Here is a 24559-nt window from a genome sequence, read left to right as displayed (position 1 = left end):
GGGAGGCACCCGACTCACTTTTCCACATCACTTCACAGTTACATTTGGCAGGCAGGCGGGCTTGCACGCCGGAGCGCTCAGCCCAGAATTAGTGGATCTATTTGGAATCTCCCTGCTTCCCCGAAGCTCATCTGCTGTCGCCGGTTCGTGCACGGACGGTAGCGTCCACCCAGCGAAGCTGCACTTTGGGCTGCGGACACTCAGAGCCCGGCGCGCCCGCCCCGCGTCTCCGCACCAAGCCCCGCAGCTCCGAGAGGCATGAACGCGATCCGGAGGCGCCTGCCTAGCGCGCGGGGACCGCTCGCTGTTCACCGCCCTCGGGAGCCGACCTCGAACCCCTCCAGCCATTAGTGAACCAAGAGGCTTGAAATTCGCCCGCGCGGAGCCCCGCAAGAGTGAGTGATCCTCCACCCAAACCCCTCGTTTTAATCCATGCCCCGAGGACCCAGAAGGGACCTTTTTTTTTTTTAAAGAATCCCCCTGCCCCTTCCGGCACCCTGCGCGCCTCCTTCCATTCGAATGGTGCATGTGGGTTCGCTGCCCCAGTGTGGGGGTAAGCTGTATCTTCTTTTCTGCTATGTGCAGCTGATGGGATCATCTCAGGGTTTTACCTGACCATTTTTGCAATCTGCTCTGACAGCAGATCTCGGGGAGAAGCAAGCAGGCTGTGCCCCTCCAGCTTTCCTGCCGGGCTCCCTTTCTTGCGGTCGCCTGGCGATCTCGCCGCCTCGCGACACAGGCAGGCGCCGCTGCAGCCGCGCGCCTTCACTGCGGGGTCCGTGCGCTGAATGGGAAGCACCCGCCGCCGGCTGAGAGGCAAGTGCCGGCCGGAGCAGAAAGGAGGCGAAGGGGAGCGGGCTGGTGGTGGTGAGGGTGCCCTCTGGCTGGCTTGCTGCACCGCCCCAATCCCGAGGACACGGGGGGCGACCCCCGCAGTGGGGCAGCGGGCCACGACTCAGCTGCGAGAGCCCCAGCTCACGGCTTTCCCACAAGTGGCTCCTCCAGCCCCGGGAAGCGCGGCGCCGGTTGCAAACTTGCCGGGCTCCCCAGCGGCCCCGCGGCTCTGTGGACGCCGAGATGCGGCCTCGCAGCCCAAGACCCCCAAGCAGTGTCCTCTCTGAGCCCGCCAGACTGTGCTCACAGAGGCCTCCTGAGCTGAGCCGGGGACTCCCTCGGACTCTCTCCCAGCGCCGCCAGAGCCCGGAGCCGCGCTTTCTGACAGCTCACTCCTCCCCATCCACGAACCCTTGGGGGTTGGGGGGGGGGGGGGGCGGGGGGCGGGCTGCGCCCCTCGCGGGACCCGAGGAAAAGCGGATTCTTGTCTGGATTCTGGCAGCGCGTAACAGGTTCATATGGGACTTGATCCCCGTTCTCTTAGGCTCCAGCCAAGCCTGGGAGCCAGTGAAAAGCTGCCGCCGTCAACGAGGATGCCAACAGGTATCCACAGTTTACAGTGCTTTTCCCTCTCCGCAAGACCAGAGCCTTCCCCATCCAATCTGGCAGAAACCTCAAAGTTTCGTGATCCCGAGACCCTTCCCCGCAGACCCAGAGCCGGCGGCACGTCCGGGACTAGCCGTTCATCTCCGCGAGCCGAGATGGCAGCAGTTTGCTTGGGCTGAACATTAATTGTTTATTGTTGCAAACGCACATTAGTCAGTGATGGAAAACCACCCTGGCAGCTGCCCACTTCAGCTCCAGTTAAAGGATAGAGCTGATAATCAGGCAAGGGAGAAGGGGTCCTTTCAACTTTACCACCCTTTCCTGAAGATTCCGCAGAGTTTCCTCTTTAAGAGGCAAGATCCGACCATGCCCTTAGCCCGCCGGAGCTGCTCAGCCGATCAGCCGGCTGTTTTTTTTTTTTTTTTTTTTTTTTTTTTTAGTGGCTTCACAGTATCTGTGGGCCGAGAATGGGAACAGGGACTCAGGAGAAGGTGCTCTGGCCCTGCCCTCTCGAATGGGTGCCACCGCGAAACCCATCGGAGGCACGGGCTAGGGGGCGGGTGGGGCCCCCAGGAAGCACCGGCCCTCTTTACAGCACTCCTGACAGCCATCTCAGCGGTTAACAACCCTCCCTCGGTTGTCACCTCTGGCTTCATTATAGGAGCTTTTCAACTAGAAAACTATGTGCGGGAAGGAGATATTTATGTAAGATTCGAGAGTGGGATTTTCCATCCATTCAACCTGGTCGCTGTACCTCACTGCATGCAAAATGAGCCCTGTCGTTCATGGCAAACACAACTGAAATTTCTGCCTGGCTTTTGCTTTTCATCAGTCGTGTCTGGTTTTGCAGGGGTTTTATCGTGTGTGTGTGTGTGTGTGTGTGTGTGTGTGTGTGTGTGTGTGTAAGAGATTCTTTTAACCAAGAGGCCTTTAGAGGATGTTCTCTGAGGGTTCCTTTTTTTTAATCCCTCAAAGGGAGTTCTCCATAATCACCCTGTCCAGACATGTTTTTCCACTTCCCTGAGCTCTTTGGCTGAAAGAAATTCTAGGGCTCTCCCTCTTATTAAATAATAATACTACTAATAATATTCTGTAAATCTGCTTCAGCAGTTTGGAAGCCCCCCAATCGCATAGTCATTTCATGCTGGAGCAGTCGCAGGATTTTAAGTCACCTTTGATATATATATGTATGTATGTGTGTGTGTGTATATATATATATATATATATTCCCCCCCCCCCCCCCCCCCCCGCCCCCGGACTCTGAAGAGGGCTTGGAGTTGAGAAAATCTCTTCGGAAAACAGAGAGGAGGCTCTGCAGCAGCCCTGGGGATTGTTTCATTCAGGGCTGCTCTGTGGCAGTCTGTGCTTTTCATTCTGTTCCCCCACGGCATCCACGCGGGCACCCAGGTATCCCGTAGCCATCACAGACAAGCCCGATATTTCAGAGACACTGACTAATGTTCTCTGAGATGTGTCCTGCAATGCTGTCATGCAAACTTTTTAACTGTTGCCCCCTTCAACCTGGATCTTCTGTTTTCCAATTACTATTTAAAAATCAGTTCTTCTGCCTTATAATCTATAGTCTCTTAAAACTCAAGACTCCAGATGAAGGAATCTCTCCACCCAAGACGCCGAACATATTTTGGCTGCGTTGTGGGTGTCCAAGATATATTTCTTGAGCTCCTGAAGGTGTTAAGAATTTAGCTGAAGAACAGTTTCGTAGCAACCCTCGCTGGAGTAGCAGCTCCATTGGTACATGTATCAGCTGGATAAAGAAGAAAGTCTTAACCCTGAAAAAATAACTTTATGTGGGCATTATATGCTGCACTCTGGTCAAGACAATATTCATCTAAAGTCACCGCTTAATTTAGCACTGAACACAGTAGAAGTAGCCAATAGCAGTACGCTCAAAGTTAAAAAACAAACAAACAAACAAACAAAAAACAGCAAAACAATCTGTGAAACATGCTCTGCAGGATGTAGGAGACCACTTGAGAAGGCATTTTGTAAAGGCTGTTATATAAACATAACTCATGATGCAACGTTTCTTTGTAAACTGAACAGATTTAAGGTCTGATGCTTCTGGTTAGCGGGGAGCACCTGATTCTTGGAACAAAGCAAGAAAACTCCAAAGAATGAGGGTGTAATGATTCTATTCAGGAAACTGTAGCTCAGGGCTTTCCTCTTGCAGTTCCTTTCTGTTTATGGGTGAGGAAAAAGGATCAAGCACAGACAGAAAAGTTAGAATCCACACTTCATCGGCAACTGTTATCATTAGAAGTAACTAATTCTCTAAAGACAGAATTAACAATCTTCATTATTTTTCTATTAAGGTAGTATACCTTACAATTTTATCAACATTCCAATCTGAGCAAAGTTGACATGCACAAAAGAAAGCTTGTCATGGATAAAAGGACATTCAGCTTGTATTGCCAACCATTCTTTCCTACTCCATCAGCAAAGTTTTGTGTCCGACAAATCAAGGAAGAAGCAAAATAGGCTAGCCTTTGAATTATAGATGCAAACTAAGGTCCCAAGACTTTTTCAAAACTATTCTGCTCAGTGGTGCTGTCCATACTAGTTTCAGTAATTCTGTATTTTTTACAACGTTATTCAGAGAAGCAAGGCGTGGGGGAAATGCAGTTTTTCTGTTTTCAACACTGTTGGCATGCACAGGTGAAGTGGACTAACTTTGCTTTTTAGTTTGGGAAAGGCTTCTGCCTTTGGTGTATTGTATACCTCCTACAGAGCATAGAATTAAACCAAGGCTGATCCCTATACTCTGTATTAGGTGTTACTTACACACACACACACACACACACACACAGATTACTTACAGAAAACCTGAAAATGTCCCCAGATAACGCACTCATTTATTGGTTCAAATAGGAGATTCTTATCCTATTCCCTTTGCCCTTTCATCTGCTGTCAATGATTTGATTTGCCCCCTTAGCTTCTTGGATTCATATATTGACTAGTCTTTTAAAGCAAACACATCTGTCTATGGTGTGGGAAGAATTTTTTTTTTTTAACAGAATCTCATAAATGTATACTTGTGGAACAGAATAATATTTTGATGGTCTGAGGCCATCCACTGATGTCCTGGGGCTTAATTAACCAAAGAGCCATTAGTCTGCTCTGATCTGAATCCCATGCAAAGTTGCTGATGATGTGATGTGTACAATGTATCTTAACTGCCCTGTTGGTTCCTGCCTCTGGAACCCCTTCAGATGTAACCAGGAGAAGAAAATTAGTTGAACCTGGCAACTTCAAAAGGTCAGAAAAGAAATAAGTTCAATGGATGCCATTTAGCTGCTTCTCCCATACATTGCTGTGAACGAAATCTCCGTCACCTCTTCATGGCAGAGCATCGGGGCCAAAGCTGCTTCCTTTTTCTCTCATGTCCCAAGCTTTTATTGCCTGAGTTTTAAATGTCATGTGCTATTCCCTATCACAAATATCATCCACCTTCTTGACTTTAGAAGTCTTGTTTTTCATAAAGTTCTATTAGGAGGAGGAAATGCATAGAAGTGATTTTTCAGTATCTCTTTGGACACCATCATAAAAGAATAACACTTGTATTTGGAACCTTCAAACAGTTTCCTTCCCTACCCTGCTTGTCAAAGACAACTACAAATGCTAGGATGATGGTTGGTTGAGGGTGGAGCATGGAATTAGTGCTCAGTCAACATTGATTTAATGCATTAAGAATTAACAACACTGTGCCTTTTTTTTTCTTTTCTAGAATATTTTCAGTAAAGGGGAGGGAGGGATACAAGTATATCTAAAGTCCAATATTGTGACAATCTACCTCAGTTTTCTCTACAGAAATTTCATAAATTGTCCCAAGTTTTTTCTTAGACACAGCTTTTCCCTTTTTTAGGAAGTCATTTTTGTTCATGTTCCACAAAGCATTTATTCCTCCCTCAAAATCACTTTTTAAATGATATGGACTTAGGAAAATTAAGAACACTTCTAAGGCTAGACTTGCATCAATAATGCTTTTAAACTCTGTGATGGGAAGTTATATTTTATTGAGAAAAATGCTCTAATTATGGAAGTCTTGCATGTGTAACTCGGTATCTGTGCCTTTCCCTTGCAGGGAATTTATTAAAAAAAAAAAAAAAAAACAACGAGGAAACTACTTCTTCTTTCCTTCTTTTGCTCCCTCCCTCTCTTCTTTAATTCTTTGTTATATATTATATTTGAACAGTTCGCCTCAACCTCATGTGAATTGCAATTCCCAGTCTGTTAGAAGACTCATCTATATTGATTTTAATCAGCAGGATACCTGGCCCTCACAAATACGCAGAGGAAAAAAAAGTTCCATCATAAAGTCCTCATGGATGTATTTACTGATATTTTAAGCAAATGGAATGCATTTCAAAGAAATATTAAATGGAATCTTCTTAATTCTTCTATATCATTAAGTGAAAATGTTATTATACTATATTCATATTCTGTTAGCAGTAGGGACCATGTTTTCCATGCATTGTTTCTTTCTAAATGAATTCATGCTTAAAATATGATTAGTTGATTCCTGATGTAACACAAAATAACATAAAATAAGTAGATGGGGAATAATATGAATATCATTAAGGAATGCTTTTCTTTCTTATCTATGGAGCCTTATCTCCAAAATAGAATGTAAAAATTGCAAGAGCACATTTCTTTCTTTATTAGCCCATTGCTGTTTCAACTTGACAAACGGAATTTAACTTTTCTGTGTCCCAAGTATTGTCATCTTTAAAATGGGGATGCTCAAAAATTTGAAAAAAAATAATTCAAATCTATTTTTATTGGAGTAGTGAAACAGGCTTGTCTTTGAATTTCACTAAAATATAGCAACTGAAGGAGGTACACTTATTCTAGAATCTGTATAAGCAATTTAATTTTCAGAGATTATACATTCGAAGTGATATCTAAATATTATTTTTGTCAAATGATTGCTTGCTATCTGTCTACCTACCCATCATCTATGTCCATGTGGACTTCATGGTAAGAGTGCTTGTGGGTGGTTTTTAAGCTTTAATGTCTTTGAAACATGAAAGAATGGAAGTCAGGTGCACTTGTGAGGCTGGTTACTACACAGTATAATCTAATTGGCAGAATCTTGACTTATTGGGCTGGGATACTTGGCTGCATTCCAGTTTCAGTATTATAGACTCTGTGACCCTGGTTATGTGTTATATCTGATTTTAACCATTTCCACATTTCTTTTTTTTTAATTTACTTTTCATTTGGAGGAAAATTGCTTTACAGTGTTGCATTGGTTTCTGTCATACAACAACGCTATTCCCACATTCTTTAAGCCGGAAGGGAGAGCTTCTAAGTTTTAACCATTATCAGTAGTACTAAACTTTCTTGAAACACATCAAGAATTTGCTCAATATTTTTTGGAAGAAGACACTACCTTAATGCAACCTCTAGTTAGGATTATCTTTTCAACTCCTGTCTGAGAAGTGTTTAGATGTCACCATGTCTTCATCTTTGAATTAATAGGGACTTCCCACTTGAACCATTCTCATGAGAATATACTAGATGACTATGACATGCAATGGAATTTTTCTTGTAGGAGAGAAGAGTTTTTCAGTGAGTGGTTACAATTTGAAAGTGAGTAGTTCTGATATGGATGTGTAATTGTACTTTGTCCTTTGCACTATAACCTTTGCCCTTTTAGGGTTAATGGTGATGGGCAATGCCATGTCTTCTTTGGAAAAGAGAGACATGGATGACCCCAGGGTGGGGAAAAGTTAAAAATACCACCCTTTAGTCCTACTATATAACACAGGAATATATACTCAATATCCTATGATAAGCCATAATGGAAAAGAATATGAAAAAGAATATATATGTATAACTGAATCACTTTACTGTACAGCAGAAATTAACACAATGTTATAAATCAACTGTACTTAAATAATTAAAAAAAATACCACCCTTTAGAGGCCTCATGAAACTATTTGAAGACATTAAATGTAAGTTAACTGTGGATAAGAAAAGCTATTTGTGAAATGCTGTTTTACTTATATCCCACTTGGTTCATGCCATTAAAAAAAAAAAAAAGCTGGAAAAAGTTATTTTATTAGCTGTTTACACAGAGCACCAGAATTTTCCCCACTGATGTATCTAGCAAGAAATTGACATCAAATAGTTTTTAAAAAATTAGTCAAGGTTCTTTGTGAAGCAAGTGAAACATTCAATAAATTGTAACTATCATTGTTACATTGACAAAGAGTTTTTACAGAGCTTATCTCATTTAATTTTTTTCACCATCCTTCAAGTCAGTTCCCTCATCTGCCACTATTGAGATAAATTTGCCCTGGTCACTTATCTTAGGAATGATAGGACTGATTCAAAGAACTTCTGACTCCAGAGTCAATGTTCTCAGCCTCTGTGCCCCTACAGTTCAGCTGTATTAACAAGATTGTTAAGGGTAAGATTGATTTCCTAGTGGTTACTCTGATTTAAAGCCATGTTGGTTTGCAACCTTGGAATTTGTGGAGGGGGTTGGGGGGTGAAATTCAAAGCCGACCCTTATACTTGGAACTCCAGGAGAGACGGAAGAAAAGAGGCAAGCCACTCCAGATTGGTAGGTGGCAGTTTTAATAAACAAGGGAATGGACCTTACATATGAGGCTTGACTTGGGAACCACAAGATCTCTGCATCTGCTTGCTGGAACCTTAAAGTTCATTTACATGGAGATGTTCGTGGGGTCCAGTCTCATGTACCATCCAGATGATCTCAATAACACATAACTCTCTCAAGGCTACATCTTTGAAGTGGCTGCTAGTGCAGACACAGTGGGGGGACATGCATTCCAAGGACAGGGAAGGGGAAGGAGCCTGTGATTGCCGGGGTCCAGCGCATGGATGAACCTGGGATCACAGCTCCTGCGTGACCTCCCCCAGTGGAGGGCCAGCACAAATTGTTTTCCCTCATTAGGTCTTTGGCTGTTTAACTTTGAGCAAGTGATTTAAAGACAGCAAAGGATGTGGCTTCTAAACGGAGAAGGAAGGATTTAGATTACACTAAAAAATGACTTCCTGGCATGACTGTTATAGGCAAGGAAAGTGCGGGGCTTAGATTCATCGTTCTGAGGTGGTTTCAAGACAGTTCTGCCTGAAGAAGATCCGACAGGGTAGATTCAGCTTCAGTATCTTAACTAACCTTATAATTCTAAGAAAGTTCATTAAATAAATTTCTGAGCCTGTAAACACTAGAAAACGAAACTTGACCCTCCTGTCTTTGTTACCCCAGTACTGAGATGTCTATAGCAGGAAAGCTTCTGTGTGAAGGACAGAGTTCTGACTCCATCTTGGGAAAGGATGAGGAGGTATCTGTCTTTGCCATGGTAACCAGTAATTATCAAACTTAAAGAAAACTAAAGCTTCCAGTAGAAAAAAACAATAGCGTGTCAATAATAGCAAAAAGTAGAGCAGATTTGACAGCTATTATTCTGGGTGGTAAAACAAGCAAATAATGTGCTCTTGGATAAAGAGACAGTTGGATAAATGTATGATTTGATGCCAAAGAAAGATGTCCAGAAGTGTTGTGGTTGAGCGGAGAGATAATCCTGTGTGTGTGTGTGTGTGTGTGTGTGTGTGTGTGTGTGTGTGTGTATGTAAATGAAAAAAAAATTAAATTCTGTTCTGCAGAGGGAATTTGGTCAGGGCATTCTGAAGGCTTTAGGAAAGGTGATTCTCCTGCATTATTTATATTTGGACACACATAAGTATTGTTTGTCTCTAGTTCTCCAGGGCTTGGCATGAATTGCACTGGGCCACAGGCTGAATCGCGTACCCTGTGTTGCTGAAATATCACTTTGAATTCAATGTGCATTTACCTGTTTTGAAGCAGCCTGCTAATGTCTCTAAATTCAAGGTCAGAAACATTTTTAATAGAAACTCTCTGGTCTTGTGTGTCATTTTTGCTTCCATGAAATATTGTGGCCACTAAGCCCAGTGGATAATAAAAGCATAATTTCCTGTCAACCACAATAATCTGCAGAATTGAATTCTGAAGTGTCGGTAAAAGCCCGTTTTTATTTTAGGCTTCAGAGTGTGGCCCATCGTTGGGATCTGCAATCTATGTTGTTTACCAAGTCAATGGTGCAATAATATTTTTGCATAATGACTTAACTGAAAGATTTTTTTTAACCTAAAAAAAAAAAAAGTTCAAGTCAATGGGGTCAGACTAGGCTGTAATTAAAGCTATCTCCAAAATGTAAGTGTGAATGAAAAGCAGGATTGTAAGTATCTTACCTAAGACAAAACATCTTCGTATGGGAGACTTCTAGAGTTACTTCTTTGTAAGAATTCCAGAGGGACTGTAAAAATCTCTTCATCTCACTCTTGGGGTGTAAATCAATGCAGCAGCATTATAATAAAGTGAATTGCTTGGCCAGACATACATACTGTGGTTAAAAAATCTAAAAATACATTGATTTTTTTTTTAACTCAAGCTTGACAACCTCACTCAATTTCTTCTTCCTTGCGTAGAGTTAAGCAGTTTGTGTATGCAGCTACTATTACAATGTTTATTAATTCTGATAACAGTGACATGACATTTGATTGCATCTCGAGAATTCCTATAAAACTGTTCTCTGATCATCTAAGAGGACATTAGCTCTGCCTGTAGCAGAGTCCCGCGTATGAATAGTACAGTTCTGTTATCACAGGAGAGTCCTATTTCTCTCCTAGTAATAGACGTCGCTGAAGTGAAGGTCAGGTCTCAACACCCCCTGACAGCATGCATGGAAACACACTGCTTATTGGAGCAGTGTTTCCAGTGTCCCATATGGAGTGGTTAAGTATAAAAGTTATGACATCATACAAAATCTCATTTATTCATACATTCCATTGCTGGTTTTCCCAAAGTCTGATATATGTCTATTCCTAGGTGGTAAGTAGTTTATGGGCATGCCATTTAATGGCACTGAGGAGGAAGTAACTTTCTTACCACACCACTGAATCGTTCAAGTCTTCATAAGAAGGAGGTCTGAGTTAGGTGGTTTTATTCCTGCGAACTCTAGGCTTCTCCAGCTTCAGCATCTGCTTCACAGGAGAGGTTATTACAAATGCAGAGTTGCAAGCCCCACTCTAGACTTACTGGATCAGAATCTGCATTTTAGAAAGATTTCCAGGATTTGTTTGCATATTAAAGTTTGAGAAGCATCACCTAAGGGTATGCTGGAGGAAGCTCTTACTTGGCTAAACCAGAACTGTTTCTGGTTTAGAAACTTTCACCAATTGTCAAACCTGCTTAGTGATCACATTGAAAACTTGAAATTGATCACAATGGAAGTATTAATATTATAGAAATAAAAAAATCAAGGATTTTTTTTTTCTTTCAGATAGCCACTTGCTGAATATTAACTACACATCTTTGCCTCTAACTGTTGCTTGTCTTCCTTTTCAACAAAGAGGGACATGACCTCAGGCTTTGACAGCATTTAGTTAAATGAAAATGAAACATTATTTAAAATACTAATCTCACTGTGCTTCTGGTTGCTGTCTCCCACACTCTCACCAGGTGGCTCAGTGGTAAAGAACCTGCCTGCCAGTGCAAGACACTCAGGAGATGCAGGTTCGATCCCTGGGTTGGGAAGATTCCTTGGAGGAGGAAATGACAACCCACTCCAGTATTCTCCCCTGGAAAATCCTATGGACAGAGGAGGCCAGTGGGCTACAGTCCATAAGGTCACAAGAGTTGGACATGACTGAGCATACCATCATCGTGGAATGGCACTTATTTTTATGCCTTAGAGCTTTTGAAATTGAACATGCTCTTCTCTTCACAATTTGGCAGAGAAGAGGATGTCAGTTTGACATGTAGTCTAGAGACCATAATTAAAATGACTTGGTGGGTAGCAAGAAGATACTATGGCCATGGATTAGATAATATGACAACAAATGATTGGAAAACTACCCTAGGTACTAATTCATTCACAAATCCTCTATTAGTGAATGGTTTTGTTCTTGTTCATTGATTGACTTAAATGACCCTTTATACTTACCCTCCCCTCTTTGGGTTATTCCTTTTTGATGTTTAGATGATGCTTCCTCCAGGAAGCCGCCTTTAAGGCAGTGAAGATGAGTGGCATACCCATCACTCTGTACTACCCTAACCTTTCTCAGACTTAATAGGATATTCTAAGTATTCATTTCTTAGTCTTTACCTTGGCTCTTGGCTTCCTGAAGATAAGAATTCTGAGATGTTTGCTTCCCTTGCCTTCATGCCTGACCCACAGTATAAGCTCATCAAATATTTAGATAACAGGAGAAGGGATGTGGTAAGAAAGAATCCTAAAGTTAGATTACCCAGGTTCAAGCAGCTGTTTTCTCTTTACTGGAGGTGTTCTTTGGGCAAGTCATATCATTACTCTGCACCTCAGTTTTGAATAAAACTTACTGTGGCTTGTAAGTACTGTGCCTTATAACAGAATTTACAAGGCACAGCAAGTTTTCTCTATAAGATCTTGAGTTAACAGATACTATTTGGGGCTATGCATGTGTTCTTTATTGATTAATCCCTATATTCTAACTAGTGAAGCTCTGCCATTGTATAAAACAGTTTCAGGGCCTGTTATTACTTTTTACCTGATTCTGATGAGTTCAGGGAGGGCAGCACTTGTGTCCCATCCCATCCCGAGTGACTTGGCGGCAATCCATCTGCTTGGTGGCTTCCATCAAGGAAGAGTCTATTAGGACTTTAAATTGGGATTACACTGCTTTAATCCCAGAATCATTAACAACAGAGCAGATGCCAGAGAATACTTGCAGAGTATTTGGCACAATTTAAAAATAACTGTGCATTCTTAATCACTTTACCAAAATTACCGCTTTGAATCCTCAAAATAAACCAGTGAGGTAGACTAGCATTCTAGTTTTTTAATGTTTTTATTTTTAATTGATTCCCCAGTTATGCAACTGGTAAAGGTGGCTCTCTGGCTGGAATTCAAACCCCAGGCTGGCTGGAGCTAGAGGAAACTCAGAACCATCTCATGGTTCTGCCTCTATAGCGCTCAGGCCATCAGAGGATGGTCTACATGGCTCTTGAGCATTCAGATATCGCTCAGCGTGAAGCAGGGTATGTTTGGAGAGAAGAAGTCTTTTTGCCCCTGAGAAGTGTTTAGGCTGAGCCTCCATGAGTAAAATGAGTGTTCCCTTCCATCCAATATGGCCCAGCTCCTCTCTCGGCAGCATCACCCTCATCCACCCACATCTCACCTTAGGGAGGGTTCTTGACTGCCTTTGTAACTCTCATACCTTTACCTTTCCTGCAGAGGTCACACAGTTTATTAACTCTGTGCTCCTTTGACTTTTTTTTTTTTTTTTAACTGAAGCTTTTCAAGGGCAGGGATGGTGTCAGGACCACCTCCGCAGTCTGGCTCAGGAGAACAAGCCTCGCAGTTTAGTGAGTGCTTCCTAGGTTCTGGGTGCTTCATATGGCTCTTGTTTCTGAATCACCCTACTGCCTGGAAAGTAGGAATTCTTCTTACTGCTGTTTTGCAGAAGAGAGAACAGAAGCTGAGAGACCTTAAGTAGTTCTTCCCATTATTACAGAGACAGCAAGTTGGGTGAGCTGGGATTCAAGCCCAGGATTTTCTACCTGTAAAACAGACATTCTGGCAAGTAACACACTAGTCTTGCATCCCTGTTCCTGCCCCGTGTTTAGGAGATTGCATGGCATGCGATGGGTGTGCTGTACATGCTAAGTATTGTAAGTTTAAACGCTATTTAAGTGGATTGACCGTTCAGAAAACTGTTGATATTGAAGGGATTTTTTTTTTATCAAGATCTTTCAACTTGTGTTTTAAATTCGAAGCCTGCAAAGGTCTGTTTGCATTCTCAGATGGGATGAGAGAAGGTCTTCATGAAAATCTGCTAGACAGGAAGGCTGATCTCCCTGCTGGTGCTGCAGTTTTAGGGAAAGTTGGGGGCCTTGTTCTGGACTCTCTTTGCTCTGAGTTGATTTCCTGTTGAAAGCTTTTCTTGCTTTCAGTTTCCATTGCAACTGCCCTTTGCAGGGATTCTCCTGTGCCCTTATCAGGATGGAGCCTCTTTTGAGGTACAGAGAGAGTCCTAGTGATGGAGCTGAGCCCAGGCGAAAAGTGACAAGCTGGGAGATTCTATTCACCATCTTGTTAGACAGGATCCTGCCTGTCTTTTCAGCAGGACCTGAATCTGCCCCTTACATCTGGCTTTGCTAAGACCACTCACTAGCTAAGCCAATGTTAAGGACCTTCTTGCTTTCCCATTCTGAGCCAGAATGGAACCAGGGACACACAGGGGAAAGTTTCCCTTCCCCATTATGAATTCCCTGAGCCAAACTATTCCCCATGGTGTTCTGAGGAATTATTTTCCCATTTAATCTAATTCAACTAGACTTCTCTCTGGAATGTGTGGGGAACATTATTTCTTTAAAAATAATTTTTTTGAGAGGGAAGAAACACGTTTTGCCACACCGAAGGTAAGCAAAAAAATGTATTTGACACCTCGGGTAATGGGGATTTTTTTTGCGCATCCCTTTCTGAAATCTCCTCAATTGAAAATTGTATTTTTACCATATTTCATTCCCAAAGGAGCTTTTCATAATTTAAATCTCCTGTTCAACTATACATTTGGAATGGGAGCCTTGACACTGTCCTGATTATAACATACATGCTGGACGTTACAGAATTTCTCTCTGGGAGCATTCTAATTTTATTCACTCATTATTAGCATCCTGGCAGAGAATTGTATTCTGCAGCCTGAGCTGGACAATCCCTTCTGATGGGCTGTGGCAGCTAAGACGGTAACATGTGGGGCTATTTCCCTTCCTGTTCTCATTTGTAGCTTTTTTTTTTTTCTTTTTTAGTTAACCACTGAAGCTAGTTTCTTCACATAGTGCAGCCCAAAGGGAACTAGAACTTCTCTTTAAACTGGAGGGTGGGGAAGGAGACAGAGAAGAGAAGGAAGAAAAGGAGGAAGAAATGAAGGAAGGAAGAAAGACTTGCAATCTCTGAAGAAGGCAGGAGGGCTACATTGGCAACATCCACACTTGCGTTGTAACCAAAGACTGTGAGAAAAGAGAGTGGAAGTGATGGAGAGAGAAAAGGGAGGGAGGCATGAAAGAAAAAGGGAGGAAGAAAGTAGTAAGAAAAACAAGGAGGGAGAAGCAAATTTCAGGGACTTGAAGCAGTTTTTGATCCACAGCAGAGAGCAGAGATTAAGTTGTGTTGTTGTGCTCAGTTGCTAAGTCCTGTCCATCACAGGCTTACACACGTGTGTGGTCAGTTGTGTCTTTGCTACCCCATGGACTGTAGCTGCCAGGCTCCTCTGTGCATGGTATTTACCAGGTAAGGATACTGGAGTGGGTTGCCATTTCCTCCCCCCAGGGGATTTCCCAGCCACCGTACCCCGCACCCCGCCAGAGATCTCACCCATGTCTCTTGTGTCTCCTGCATTGGCAGGCAGATTCTTCACCACTGTACCACCTGGGAAGCCAGCAAGAATTCATACGAATATCTGAAAGCTTACAGTATAAAAAGACCTGTGAGCCTACTTATTCTCAATCTATTTGGATCCACTTTCTTAATTCAAGGCTGTGGGAAATGTTCATTCACGTGCTTTTGAAAAGCAGTGATTTTGTTTTAAAACCTGTTGGCGGTGGATCACTATTTTTCTCCCTCCTTGTTTTTGCAGGAAATTTCAATGAGGACAGCCCATGGATCGTGGTCTTAGAAAAACTGCGTAGATGATGTCTGTTTCCTGTGCTGTAAACAGGTGGCAGGGCTGTAAGTAAATGCTCGGCACCACATGATGAATTGGATGGCTGCAGACCGGAGGCAAAAAAAGTAATTGTCTCATTTTCGTGGTGATTTGCTTAACTGGTGGGACCATGCCAGAACGGCTAGCGGAAATGCTCTTGGATCTCTGGACTCCATTAATAATATTATGGATTACTCTTCCCCCTTGTATTTACTCGGCTCCGATGAATCAGTCTCCGGTTCTAATGAGTGGATCCCCATTGGAACTACACAGGCTGAGTGAAGAACAGCGGATTTTGAATCGTTCCAAGAGAGGCTGGGTTTGGAATCAAATGTTTGTCTTGGAAGAGTTTTCTGGACCTGAACCGATCCTTGTTGGCCGGGTAAGCTTTGTTTTTAAGATCCCAGTTTTGGGGTCCGTTACTGGTCTCTAGATCTTTAACATTAGGCTTGTCACAGTTGTTGCCGCACTTAGCTGTAAGTACTTTTGGCCAGATGGTTAGTTCATGTACCTCTTGGTTTCTTTAGGAATATGAATAATCCCGCAGTAACAGATTTAAATGCAGACAAACTGCTTTTCTCCGGAAAGCTCATCCTCCCCACCTCTCCCACCCTCCCCATCTATTATATCATAGCTATAATAACACTTGTGTAATGCATACACAAATAAGCATTCTCATCCTCACTTCACATAAAAAGTCTGTATGCCAAACCTCTTCTGTAGCTTACAGGACTTGGGAGATGTATGCATTTTTGCTCAGTTTGAATTGCTACCACCTGGATTCCTAAGATGTTATTTTGTCCCATTTTATTCTGAGGCCATGTATCTCCAATTGCAGGCAGATTTTTCTCCTTTTTTTGTTGTTATTCATTTGTTGTTTCAGTTATTAACCTAGGATGGAGAAAAGTAGATTCTTGGAGTGGGTGCTTAGCCATGCCTTGCACTTATGGTCATTCAGTGGCTTTGCAATAGGATACTGATTTATTCATTGTCAGGTGGAATCAAATGGATAGAATCAAAGTTTTGGTTGGTGATGTGCATGTGCACGTATGTGTTAGACTGGGTTTACATTTGTTTTGCTGTTGGCAAGTTAGACAGGTGTTCCTTGTTCTGATGATAGGCACTCCCTGATTTGCACAGTCTCACTGTGGGTTGTTGAAGACTATACATGTTTTTTCCTCAGAATTATTCATAAACTTCTGTTAATTTGGGCACATACCATCATCGTAAGTAGAATTCCAATTATGAGCCTGCCAAGTACTGATTTTCCTGATAAGTCAGACTCAAAAGTGAATCATGCCAATACTATGTGTTTCCCAAATGCAGTGATTTAAAAAAAAAATTAAATATTGAGCTTCAAGACTTGGTGTCTCACTGGAAACTTCTGATCCCATTTGTGCTTCCACCTCATTGTCTTGCAAAGCAGATTGAGCCTCCCCAAGGATTATGTTTTTTCATTTCATGTAGTTTCACTTGGGCAAGGGAAATCTGAAGGAGGTGGTGTCAGGAATCATTTGGAGAACATGTAATATTGAGTCAAACACATTTTTAGGTGTATAGGGGCCTGTTGATGAACAAACCAATGACTCCTGCCTTCAAGGAATTTGCATTCTGGTCAATATTGTTTTGTATTGAGCGCTATTATAAAAGCACGCTGTGGGCACAGTCCCGATTGATTCTAACAGTAGCTCCCTCCCCACCATGTATACATATAGGTGTTTGTGTGTGCATATATACACATATACAAACAATATATGAATAAAACACATCTCCGCTCCTTTCTTTGTCAAAATACAAAAACGATTTTTTTGTATGCCTGCTGCACACTCAGGTGGCAGAACTGACTGGAGGCTATTTATAGTCGTAATGCATCCCATTACTGTGACTTCATATATTTCCCTGCAGAAATGTTAATGTGTTTGATTAGAGGCTACTGCCCCAGACTCTGCTGAAGGTTTTACTTATTATACAGTTTATCTACCTTAAAACATTTCTAAATGTGAAAAGTTCTCATTTGCAAAACATCTGGCCCAGTGGGTTTTACACAGGGGCTTCTTGACCACATTATCTCTCTCTCTCTCTCTGTTTTTTTTTGGTGAGTGCAGAAATTGAGACTTGGATTAATAAAGCAAACCAAGATCGTAGCACTAGTAAATGATCTGAATCTGAATCAAGTTGGGGATTCCCAAGGCCGTAATTTTATCCACTGCATCCGATTACATTTTAGTGACTAGTTACCATGTATTTAAACCATAATTTGCACTTAAGAATTATTGAGTATAGAATGCAGAGTTCTTAAATTCTTACTTTCTGGATATTCAGACTTCTTATCCAGCCCTCTGACAAGGCATTTTCATGCCGTAGGAAATTCTGGATATACAATACATGCACACATACATAATTGATGGATATTTTCTGCCTGTTTTCTGTTAGTTAACTCTATGGAGATCTATCACACTGTTGATGTCTTGTGTAATATAAACAAACTTGCTATCCCCAGAAGAACTTTACATTTTTACCTGAATATAAAAAGTAATTAAATTGGGATTTGTTTTGGCTTCAGGATCTAATGACTAATTTTACCTCCCTTGTTTAAATGTAGCAATAGAGAGAAAGGCAAACAATGCAGTGTTTACTATCCTTTTGTGACGTAATAGTACATGAGAGGAGAAGGAAATGGCAACCACTCCAGTGTTCTTGCCTGGAGAATCCAGTGGACAGAGGAACCTGGTGGACTGCTGATCATAGGGTCTCACAGAGTCAGACACGACTGAGATGACTTAGCATGCATGAATGCATTGGAGAAGGAAATGGCAACCACTCCAGTGTTCTTGCCTGGAGAATCCCAGGGACAGAGGAGCCTGGTGGGCTGACGTCTATGGGGTCTCACAGAGTTGGACACGACTGAAGCGACTTAGCAGAAGCAGCAGCAGCAGCAGTGACTGAGAAATTTATGCTTGTTAGGACAGAAATGTTGCTAGTAAACCCTAGGATTTTTTTTTTTTTGGCGGTGTTGCACAGCATGTGGGATCTTAGTTCCCTGACCAGGGATCAAACCTGCACCCTCTGCATTGGAGGCACAAAATCTCAGCCACTGGACTGTCAGGGAAGTCCCGAACCCTAGGATTTTGAAATGGCCAAGGTGATTCTGATCCTTGATGAACTCCTCTTGCTCTAGTCCTGGACACGGCCAGTTCCTAAATGACTGAGTTAATCCTCTTTTCTGAAGAACTTTTCCTGCAAACATTTCCAGTCATGTATATTTCCCCTTAAAAAAAATTGCTCCTGAGTTATTATGGCTTAGCCTTTGAGGGACTTAGGTTGTAGCAGAGCCTAAAAATGCATTTCAGGTGACTGCTGCAGGTGATGAGGCAGGCTGAGTGTGGGGATGATCCATATCGGGGTGCCCACCGGTGCTTTATACCATTTTATCTCTGTGAACGCTCTTCCACGTCTGACTCTGAACTGCTTCATCGCTGAGCTTCTCCCCAGGAACTGGCTGAGAAACAGTAGTTACTCAGGAGCATACCTGCTCTTTAAAAGGCCCTCCTGCAAGTCACCAAAGTGGGAGCCTCGGGCTTGGCAGACTGAGTTCAAGCTCAAGGGCAGAGTCAGTTTTGGAGTGATTGGCTCTTCAGAGTTTCACATACACCCTCGCATCCTTCATTTCTGTTTTCACTCTATTGGTAGGCAGCTGGATGCAGAGAAAAAACTAAGTCTTAGAGCTGGACTCTGCGGAGGTTTGAGTATTGGCTTTGCCACTTTCTGGATATTTACCCTAGGAAAGTAACCAAGCTCCTCAAGGGTTAGCCAGATAAGGTAAACACAAGTAGATAAGAACGACTAAAATAAGGCATGCATAGTGCCTGCACATATTGTAGTCATGATTGTATTCTTAAGTGTGTTTGCGTGTGTGTGGGTAGTTGGAGTGATGGACAAAGAAAGCACAACTACATCACTAGGTGAGCTAGGACTCTGGGAGCCTAATGACGGGCCCTTTCAATGAGCCCAGGTTGCTTAGGATGAAGGTGATGGTTGCTATTTCCATGTGTCTTGAAGGGTAACTGTCTTTTAGCTTAGTGGTGTGGGCTGGAGTAGCAAGTTAGGAGCCTCTGCCGGGTGGAAAGATTTATGCAACGTCATGGGAATAGGGTGGGATAACTGAGGGTCCCCTCAATCAGAAGCAGCCTAAGCCTATATATGTCCCATTGAATTAAAAAGAAATTGAATTTTGTATTCTTACAGAGCCCTCTCTGCCCCATTCTGTCTAAAATAAAACTGTCCCATTTCTGATATTTCAAACCCTTTGATATGCTTTATTTTTATTCCTTCCTGAAGACCACTATCTCACGTCTCCAAACCTTATCTTGTTTCTGATATGTCACCTACTAGAATGTAAGTTCTACAAAGAAAAGGATTTTGTCTTCTTTGTTCTTTACTGAATATCCCCAGAACCTGGAACTCTGTCTGTGTATGGGGGATAGCTCGTAAATATTTTGCATGAATAAGTGAATGAATAATTCATCTAAAAATGGAGGAATTTATAAAATAAGATAAATCAGCTTTAATATCAATAGTATTTTTCTTTCATGTTCTCCACTTTTGTTGGGATTTTAGGGACTTGCTAGGTAATTTAAACATTGTTTCTAGGCATTGATTTTAAAAGTCTTTCTCTGAAATAGCAATAGTAATAAGAATCTCTGGTGGCTTTGTGGTAAAGAATTCACCTGTGTTGCAGGAGACATGAGTTTGATCCCTGGGTGGAGAAGATCCCCTGGAGTAGGAAATGGCAACCCGCTCCAGTATTCTTGCCTGGGATATCCCATGGACAGAGGAGCCTGGCAGGCTGCGCTCCACTGGTGTTGCAAAGGGTTGGAAATAATTTAGCAACTAAGTAACAACAACAAATTTGTTAAAACAAGTCATTTCATAAAGACTGCAGACTCTTCTCTATGGAGGTTGTCCCCTGTAGCATGAAGCAGTGCAGCCTGGAAATTCCATTATCTTCCAATTCATCTAGAAACTTATGTCACAAACTAGACCAAAAATCTTTCTGAATATCTGAAAAAACAAATAACAGCCAAACAGACTCCACTCCTGCCTCCAGCTCTCTGTGGAGTAAGGTAGTTCAGAGCCTGTTGGTATACACATAAATACTTTGATTTCTATACTGCCCAGAACCTCCTGTGTTGATTTTCTCTGCCAGTTCTGGAAGAAAATAATGTGGTACACCCTTCACCCTATATTCTCATTTTTTCTGGTCTTAGAAAAGAAAGATGGAAAACCCATGGTGGTTTTTCATAAATCTTATAACTGAGATAAAAATATCGTCCTTGGGATGAAATGTGCATGGATTCTTTAAGCTGGGCTGCTTGATGTCATCCTGAAAGCTCTTGCCTGAGAGTCAGGAGGGTGATTGATCAGATCATTCCGCAAATATTTATTGAGCAGCTACTATCTCCTAAGTGTTCTTATCTATGGATTCTTAGCTCTAAGCAAACATAGATCCATCCCTCTATCAGAATGGGCTACTAGGGGGAGACAGATGTTAAGAAAACAATCACAAAAACATATGTCAGGTTAAAACTGAGGTCAGTACTCTGGTGTGGAAGCCCATACAGAGGAAGCTATTCTGTTTGGTGGGATGATGGACGCTTCCCTAAAGGTTGCCATAACCAGGGGAACCAGGGTGCAGAGCTGAAAAAGACAACATTGACACAGAAGACATCGTATGTGCACAAGGCCATTTAAGGAGCTGAGACTGGGTCTGGGTAACTGGGAGACAGAGAGCTTGCGTTGAAATCTTTGGAATTAGGTAGAAAGATGAGCAAGAATCTCTTGGAGATCTGGCTTCTGTCTTTTTTCCCATCTGCTCTAAAGGAGCTGGTAGAGAAAGCCATGCAACACTTCTCAGGTTCAATTTCCTCACTTGTAATTTGTATAGTGGATTATGGAATTATATTTAAGTTACAAATCCCCATGGAACAGGAAAAGAAAGCAATATAAAAAATGTGTGCAACATCGATTGATTTTTGGCCCAAGTTCCTTGAGCTCTTGTTCTGTGGTTCTGTGATCCACTGTTCCTCAGACTGCTTTTATTTTTGGGGAAAAAATTATGGTTTGCTTTCCAGGTGGTCAGAGATCTCTCCTATAGCCTCTTTCTTACATAAACTCCTCAGCTCTCTTTCCTCCCTTTTCCCCTCCTACCTGGATTTCTGAGCAACTCCTTATTTGGATATAACTCTCATTGGTGATGCCACGTCTATTTATAATTCTCTCCCTCCAAGTCACTGACTCATTTTCTCTCTTTAAAATTGACCTTCTAACCTTCCCTCTTCACCGTAACTTGGAAATCGTTTGGGTGGTGTTTAGTATGAAGGACACGGGATGCTAAATAATTACACTGTATTACAGTTTGCGGTGTCAGCGGCTGGTGAGAAAATTGCACTTGACATGCCATTATTTTTGCTGGTCGTTTGCATGTTAAGAGCATGGGTTGCGCAGCCGCAGCCAAATTGTATCTTCGGCCTTGCGAGAACAATTCACTGTCAGTTTTGTGAAGCTCCCGCCTACTCAGATAGAGCCTTGTGCACCAGTAATTTGGCAGGAATGCAAGTCAGCATTGCACGTCTCAATCTGGCCAAACAACAAGGGTTGTCTGCCTTTTGCCCAATGTCCCGACTTAAAAATAACAGGCATCCCAGGGCTGTTGGAAATCTTTTGGTGCTGATATAAAAAAAAACTGGAGTAGTATTAGTCATGTGTGTTAGCAGAAACCCTCAACACACACACACATGCATACACATATGCATGCACATGTGCACACCGTCTATTAGCTGACTTCCTCCATGAGTAAAATCCCAAGTCATCTCCTAATTCTTTTTCTTGGTAGCCCCCAGACTTTCATTCTCTTTTCTTTTCTTTTTTTCCCACTTCTGCTACAAAAGTAGCTGGAGGGAAAAGTCACACAGCCTCTCTTGGGGACCGCAAATTGTATCTTTGTTCCTTACCAAGGGGCCAGGTAAGAGTGTGTGCAATCTGCTCGTCTCTGTAGATGTCTTGAAAAATAAATTCATGCAGACTTCTTGCAAGAAGAGTCTTCTACATTTTATTGGTCTTCTTTAAGAGTCTTCTCATTGAGACACATACTTTTCCCACTTGAAGCAAAATACTAGTAAGTCTATGTTTATGGCTGAAAAAGCCAGATTAAGTAACCCTATTTTATGAATAAATGGCATCGAGGTAGTCAATGTGGAAAAAAAAAAAAAAAGAAAGCAAACAGAATTGATACCTACTACTAATGTAGGGCCAAAGCTCAGAGAGAAGAATTGGGCAGACATAGAGGCTGCACAATTGGGAAGGTTTTCCTTTTGTGTTTACACAGCAGAGTAGTATGAATCATCCCAAAATGGTTAAAATGTAGAACATGGGAACATGATTGCAACTGAGTAAATATCAGAAGCAAGATTTAATATGTGTAGAGAATATAATTCAAAATATATGTGATATGAATAGAGTACCTGTATCTAATAGATTATCTATTATGATATATATGGGTACATAAGATAATATAATCAAACATTAACAAAAAGTCAATTTCTGTGTACCTATCAGTCTGATCAACCATATTCAACAGTTTTCATATAGTCAATACTTTTGATTTTAAAACCTATTGTAAGGAGAATTCTAATTGTATCTATAACCACCACCCATTATTTCTGATATAAAAATTTGCCTAATTGAAAACAGCATGATTATAAAAATCAAAAATGTGTGATTCTATTTAATGAGTAAATAATAATCATGTAACCTATTAAAAACAAAATGGATTAATTCCTGACATTAATTCATATTAATAACTGTTAGTTGCTGAGTCATGTCCAACTCTTTGCGACCCCCTGGACTACCGTCCACCAGGCTCTTCTGCCCATGGAATTCTCCAGGCAAGAATACTGGAGTGGGTTGCCCTTCCCTTCTCTAGGTGATCTTCCCAACCCAGGGTTTGAACTCGGGTCTCCTACATTGCTGGAGGATTCTTTACTGTCTGAATCACCAGGGAAGCCCCATTAATAACTGTACCACAAATCAATAAAGGGAAATATACCAATATACTAAAGCATTTTTTCTTCAGTACATGCGGTTGGATTGGCTTTTATTTTATTAATTTTCCTACATTTTATTTTATAAGCTATTACTACATTTTAAAACATAGCAAAATGAGAGAAAAATAAATGACAGTGTTATATTCCTCAGTTTTTTAAAAAAACAATGCCATCTATTCATAGTAAATTCTTGGAGACCATGATTTAATGTGAAACTCATTTGGTAAGTAGGATCTTTTTTTTTTTTTTCTAAACCATACCTTATTAAACTCTTGGAAATTCAATCTCATCGATTAATAAATTAAAGTGCCAGCAATATTTAATCATTTTTATAAAATGATAAAGAGAGAAAGAACAGTCACAGCCTTGCTGTTCTGCTGAGTGAATGTTAAATAAGTTTCATTTCCCTGGAACAGACCACATATTAATGAAAAATGAAGATTTTGGATTTGGCCTTCAAATGGGAAACTATCTTATGAAGATTTTGTATTTGACCTCAAAGGTGGGAACTATCTTTGGAGTCTTTAAGTAATGCAGTCAGCCTGCGTGTTGCTTATAACCTTTCAATAAATGAGAATAGCCTAGAAATGTTATTTATGATACTATGTTATTTAAGAAAGATAAGAGTTTTATAGGATTTACAGGATCTCATTTGGCTTGGCCAGACATGTTTTCCACACAGCAATTTCTCTAACATTTCAGCGTTTTTCATCTGTATATATTATTTCCATATAGTTAACTTAAATTCACCCCTTACCTGTGTATGTTCATGCAAAATGCTGGGCTGGATGAAGCATCAGCTGGAATCAAGATTGTTGGGAAAAATATCAATAACCTCAGATATGTAGATGACACCACCCTTATGGAAGAGAGCAAAGAGGAACTAAAGAGCCTCTTGATGAAGGTGAAAGAAGAGAGTGAAAAAGCTGGCTTAAAACTCAACATTCAAAAAACTAAGATCATGGCATCAGTCCTGTCACTTCATGGCAAGTAGATGGGGAAACAGTGGCTGACTTTATCTTTGGGGGCTCCAAAATCACTGTGGATGGTGACTGCAGCCATGAAATTAAAAGACACTTGCTCCTTGGAAGAAAAGCTATGACAAACCTGGTCAGTGTATTAAGCAGAGACATCACTTTGCTGACAAAGGTCCATATAGTCAAAGCTATAAGTTTTCCAGTAGTCAGGTCTGGATGTGAGAATCGGACCTTATAGAAGGCTGAGTGCCAAAGACTAGATGCTTTCAAACTGTGGTGTTGGAG

The 24559-nt window shown here is 41.6% G+C and overlaps 1 protein-coding gene across 2 annotated transcripts in view; it reads left to right on the top strand.

The window, feature by feature from the left end:
• Positions 1-262: 262 nt before the first annotated feature.
• Positions 263-24559, top strand: part of CDH8 (cadherin 8) — a 393451-nt gene continuing 369154 nt past the window's right edge. Inside the window, exons 1-2 of one of the 2 annotated variants that reach the window (XM_061138647.1) lie at positions 263-395; positions 15130-15577. In XM_061138647.1, coding sequence (XP_060994630.1) covers positions 15326-15577 — 252 coding nt within the window. In that variant the 5' untranslated portion in view covers positions 263-395; positions 15130-15325. Of the gene's footprint in view, positions 396-8410; positions 9326-15129; positions 15578-24559 lie in introns of those variants that run through there. The other variant, XM_061138648.1, reaches the window with a different exon arrangement.

Source organism: Dama dama, chromosome 4 (assembly GCF_033118175.1).
Source record: "Dama dama isolate Ldn47 chromosome 4, ASM3311817v1, whole genome shotgun sequence".
NCBI lineage: Eukaryota > Metazoa > Chordata > Mammalia > Artiodactyla > Cervidae > Dama > Dama dama.
Note: the sequence above shows the minus strand (reverse complement) of the source record. Positions and strands in the feature narration are given on the sequence as shown.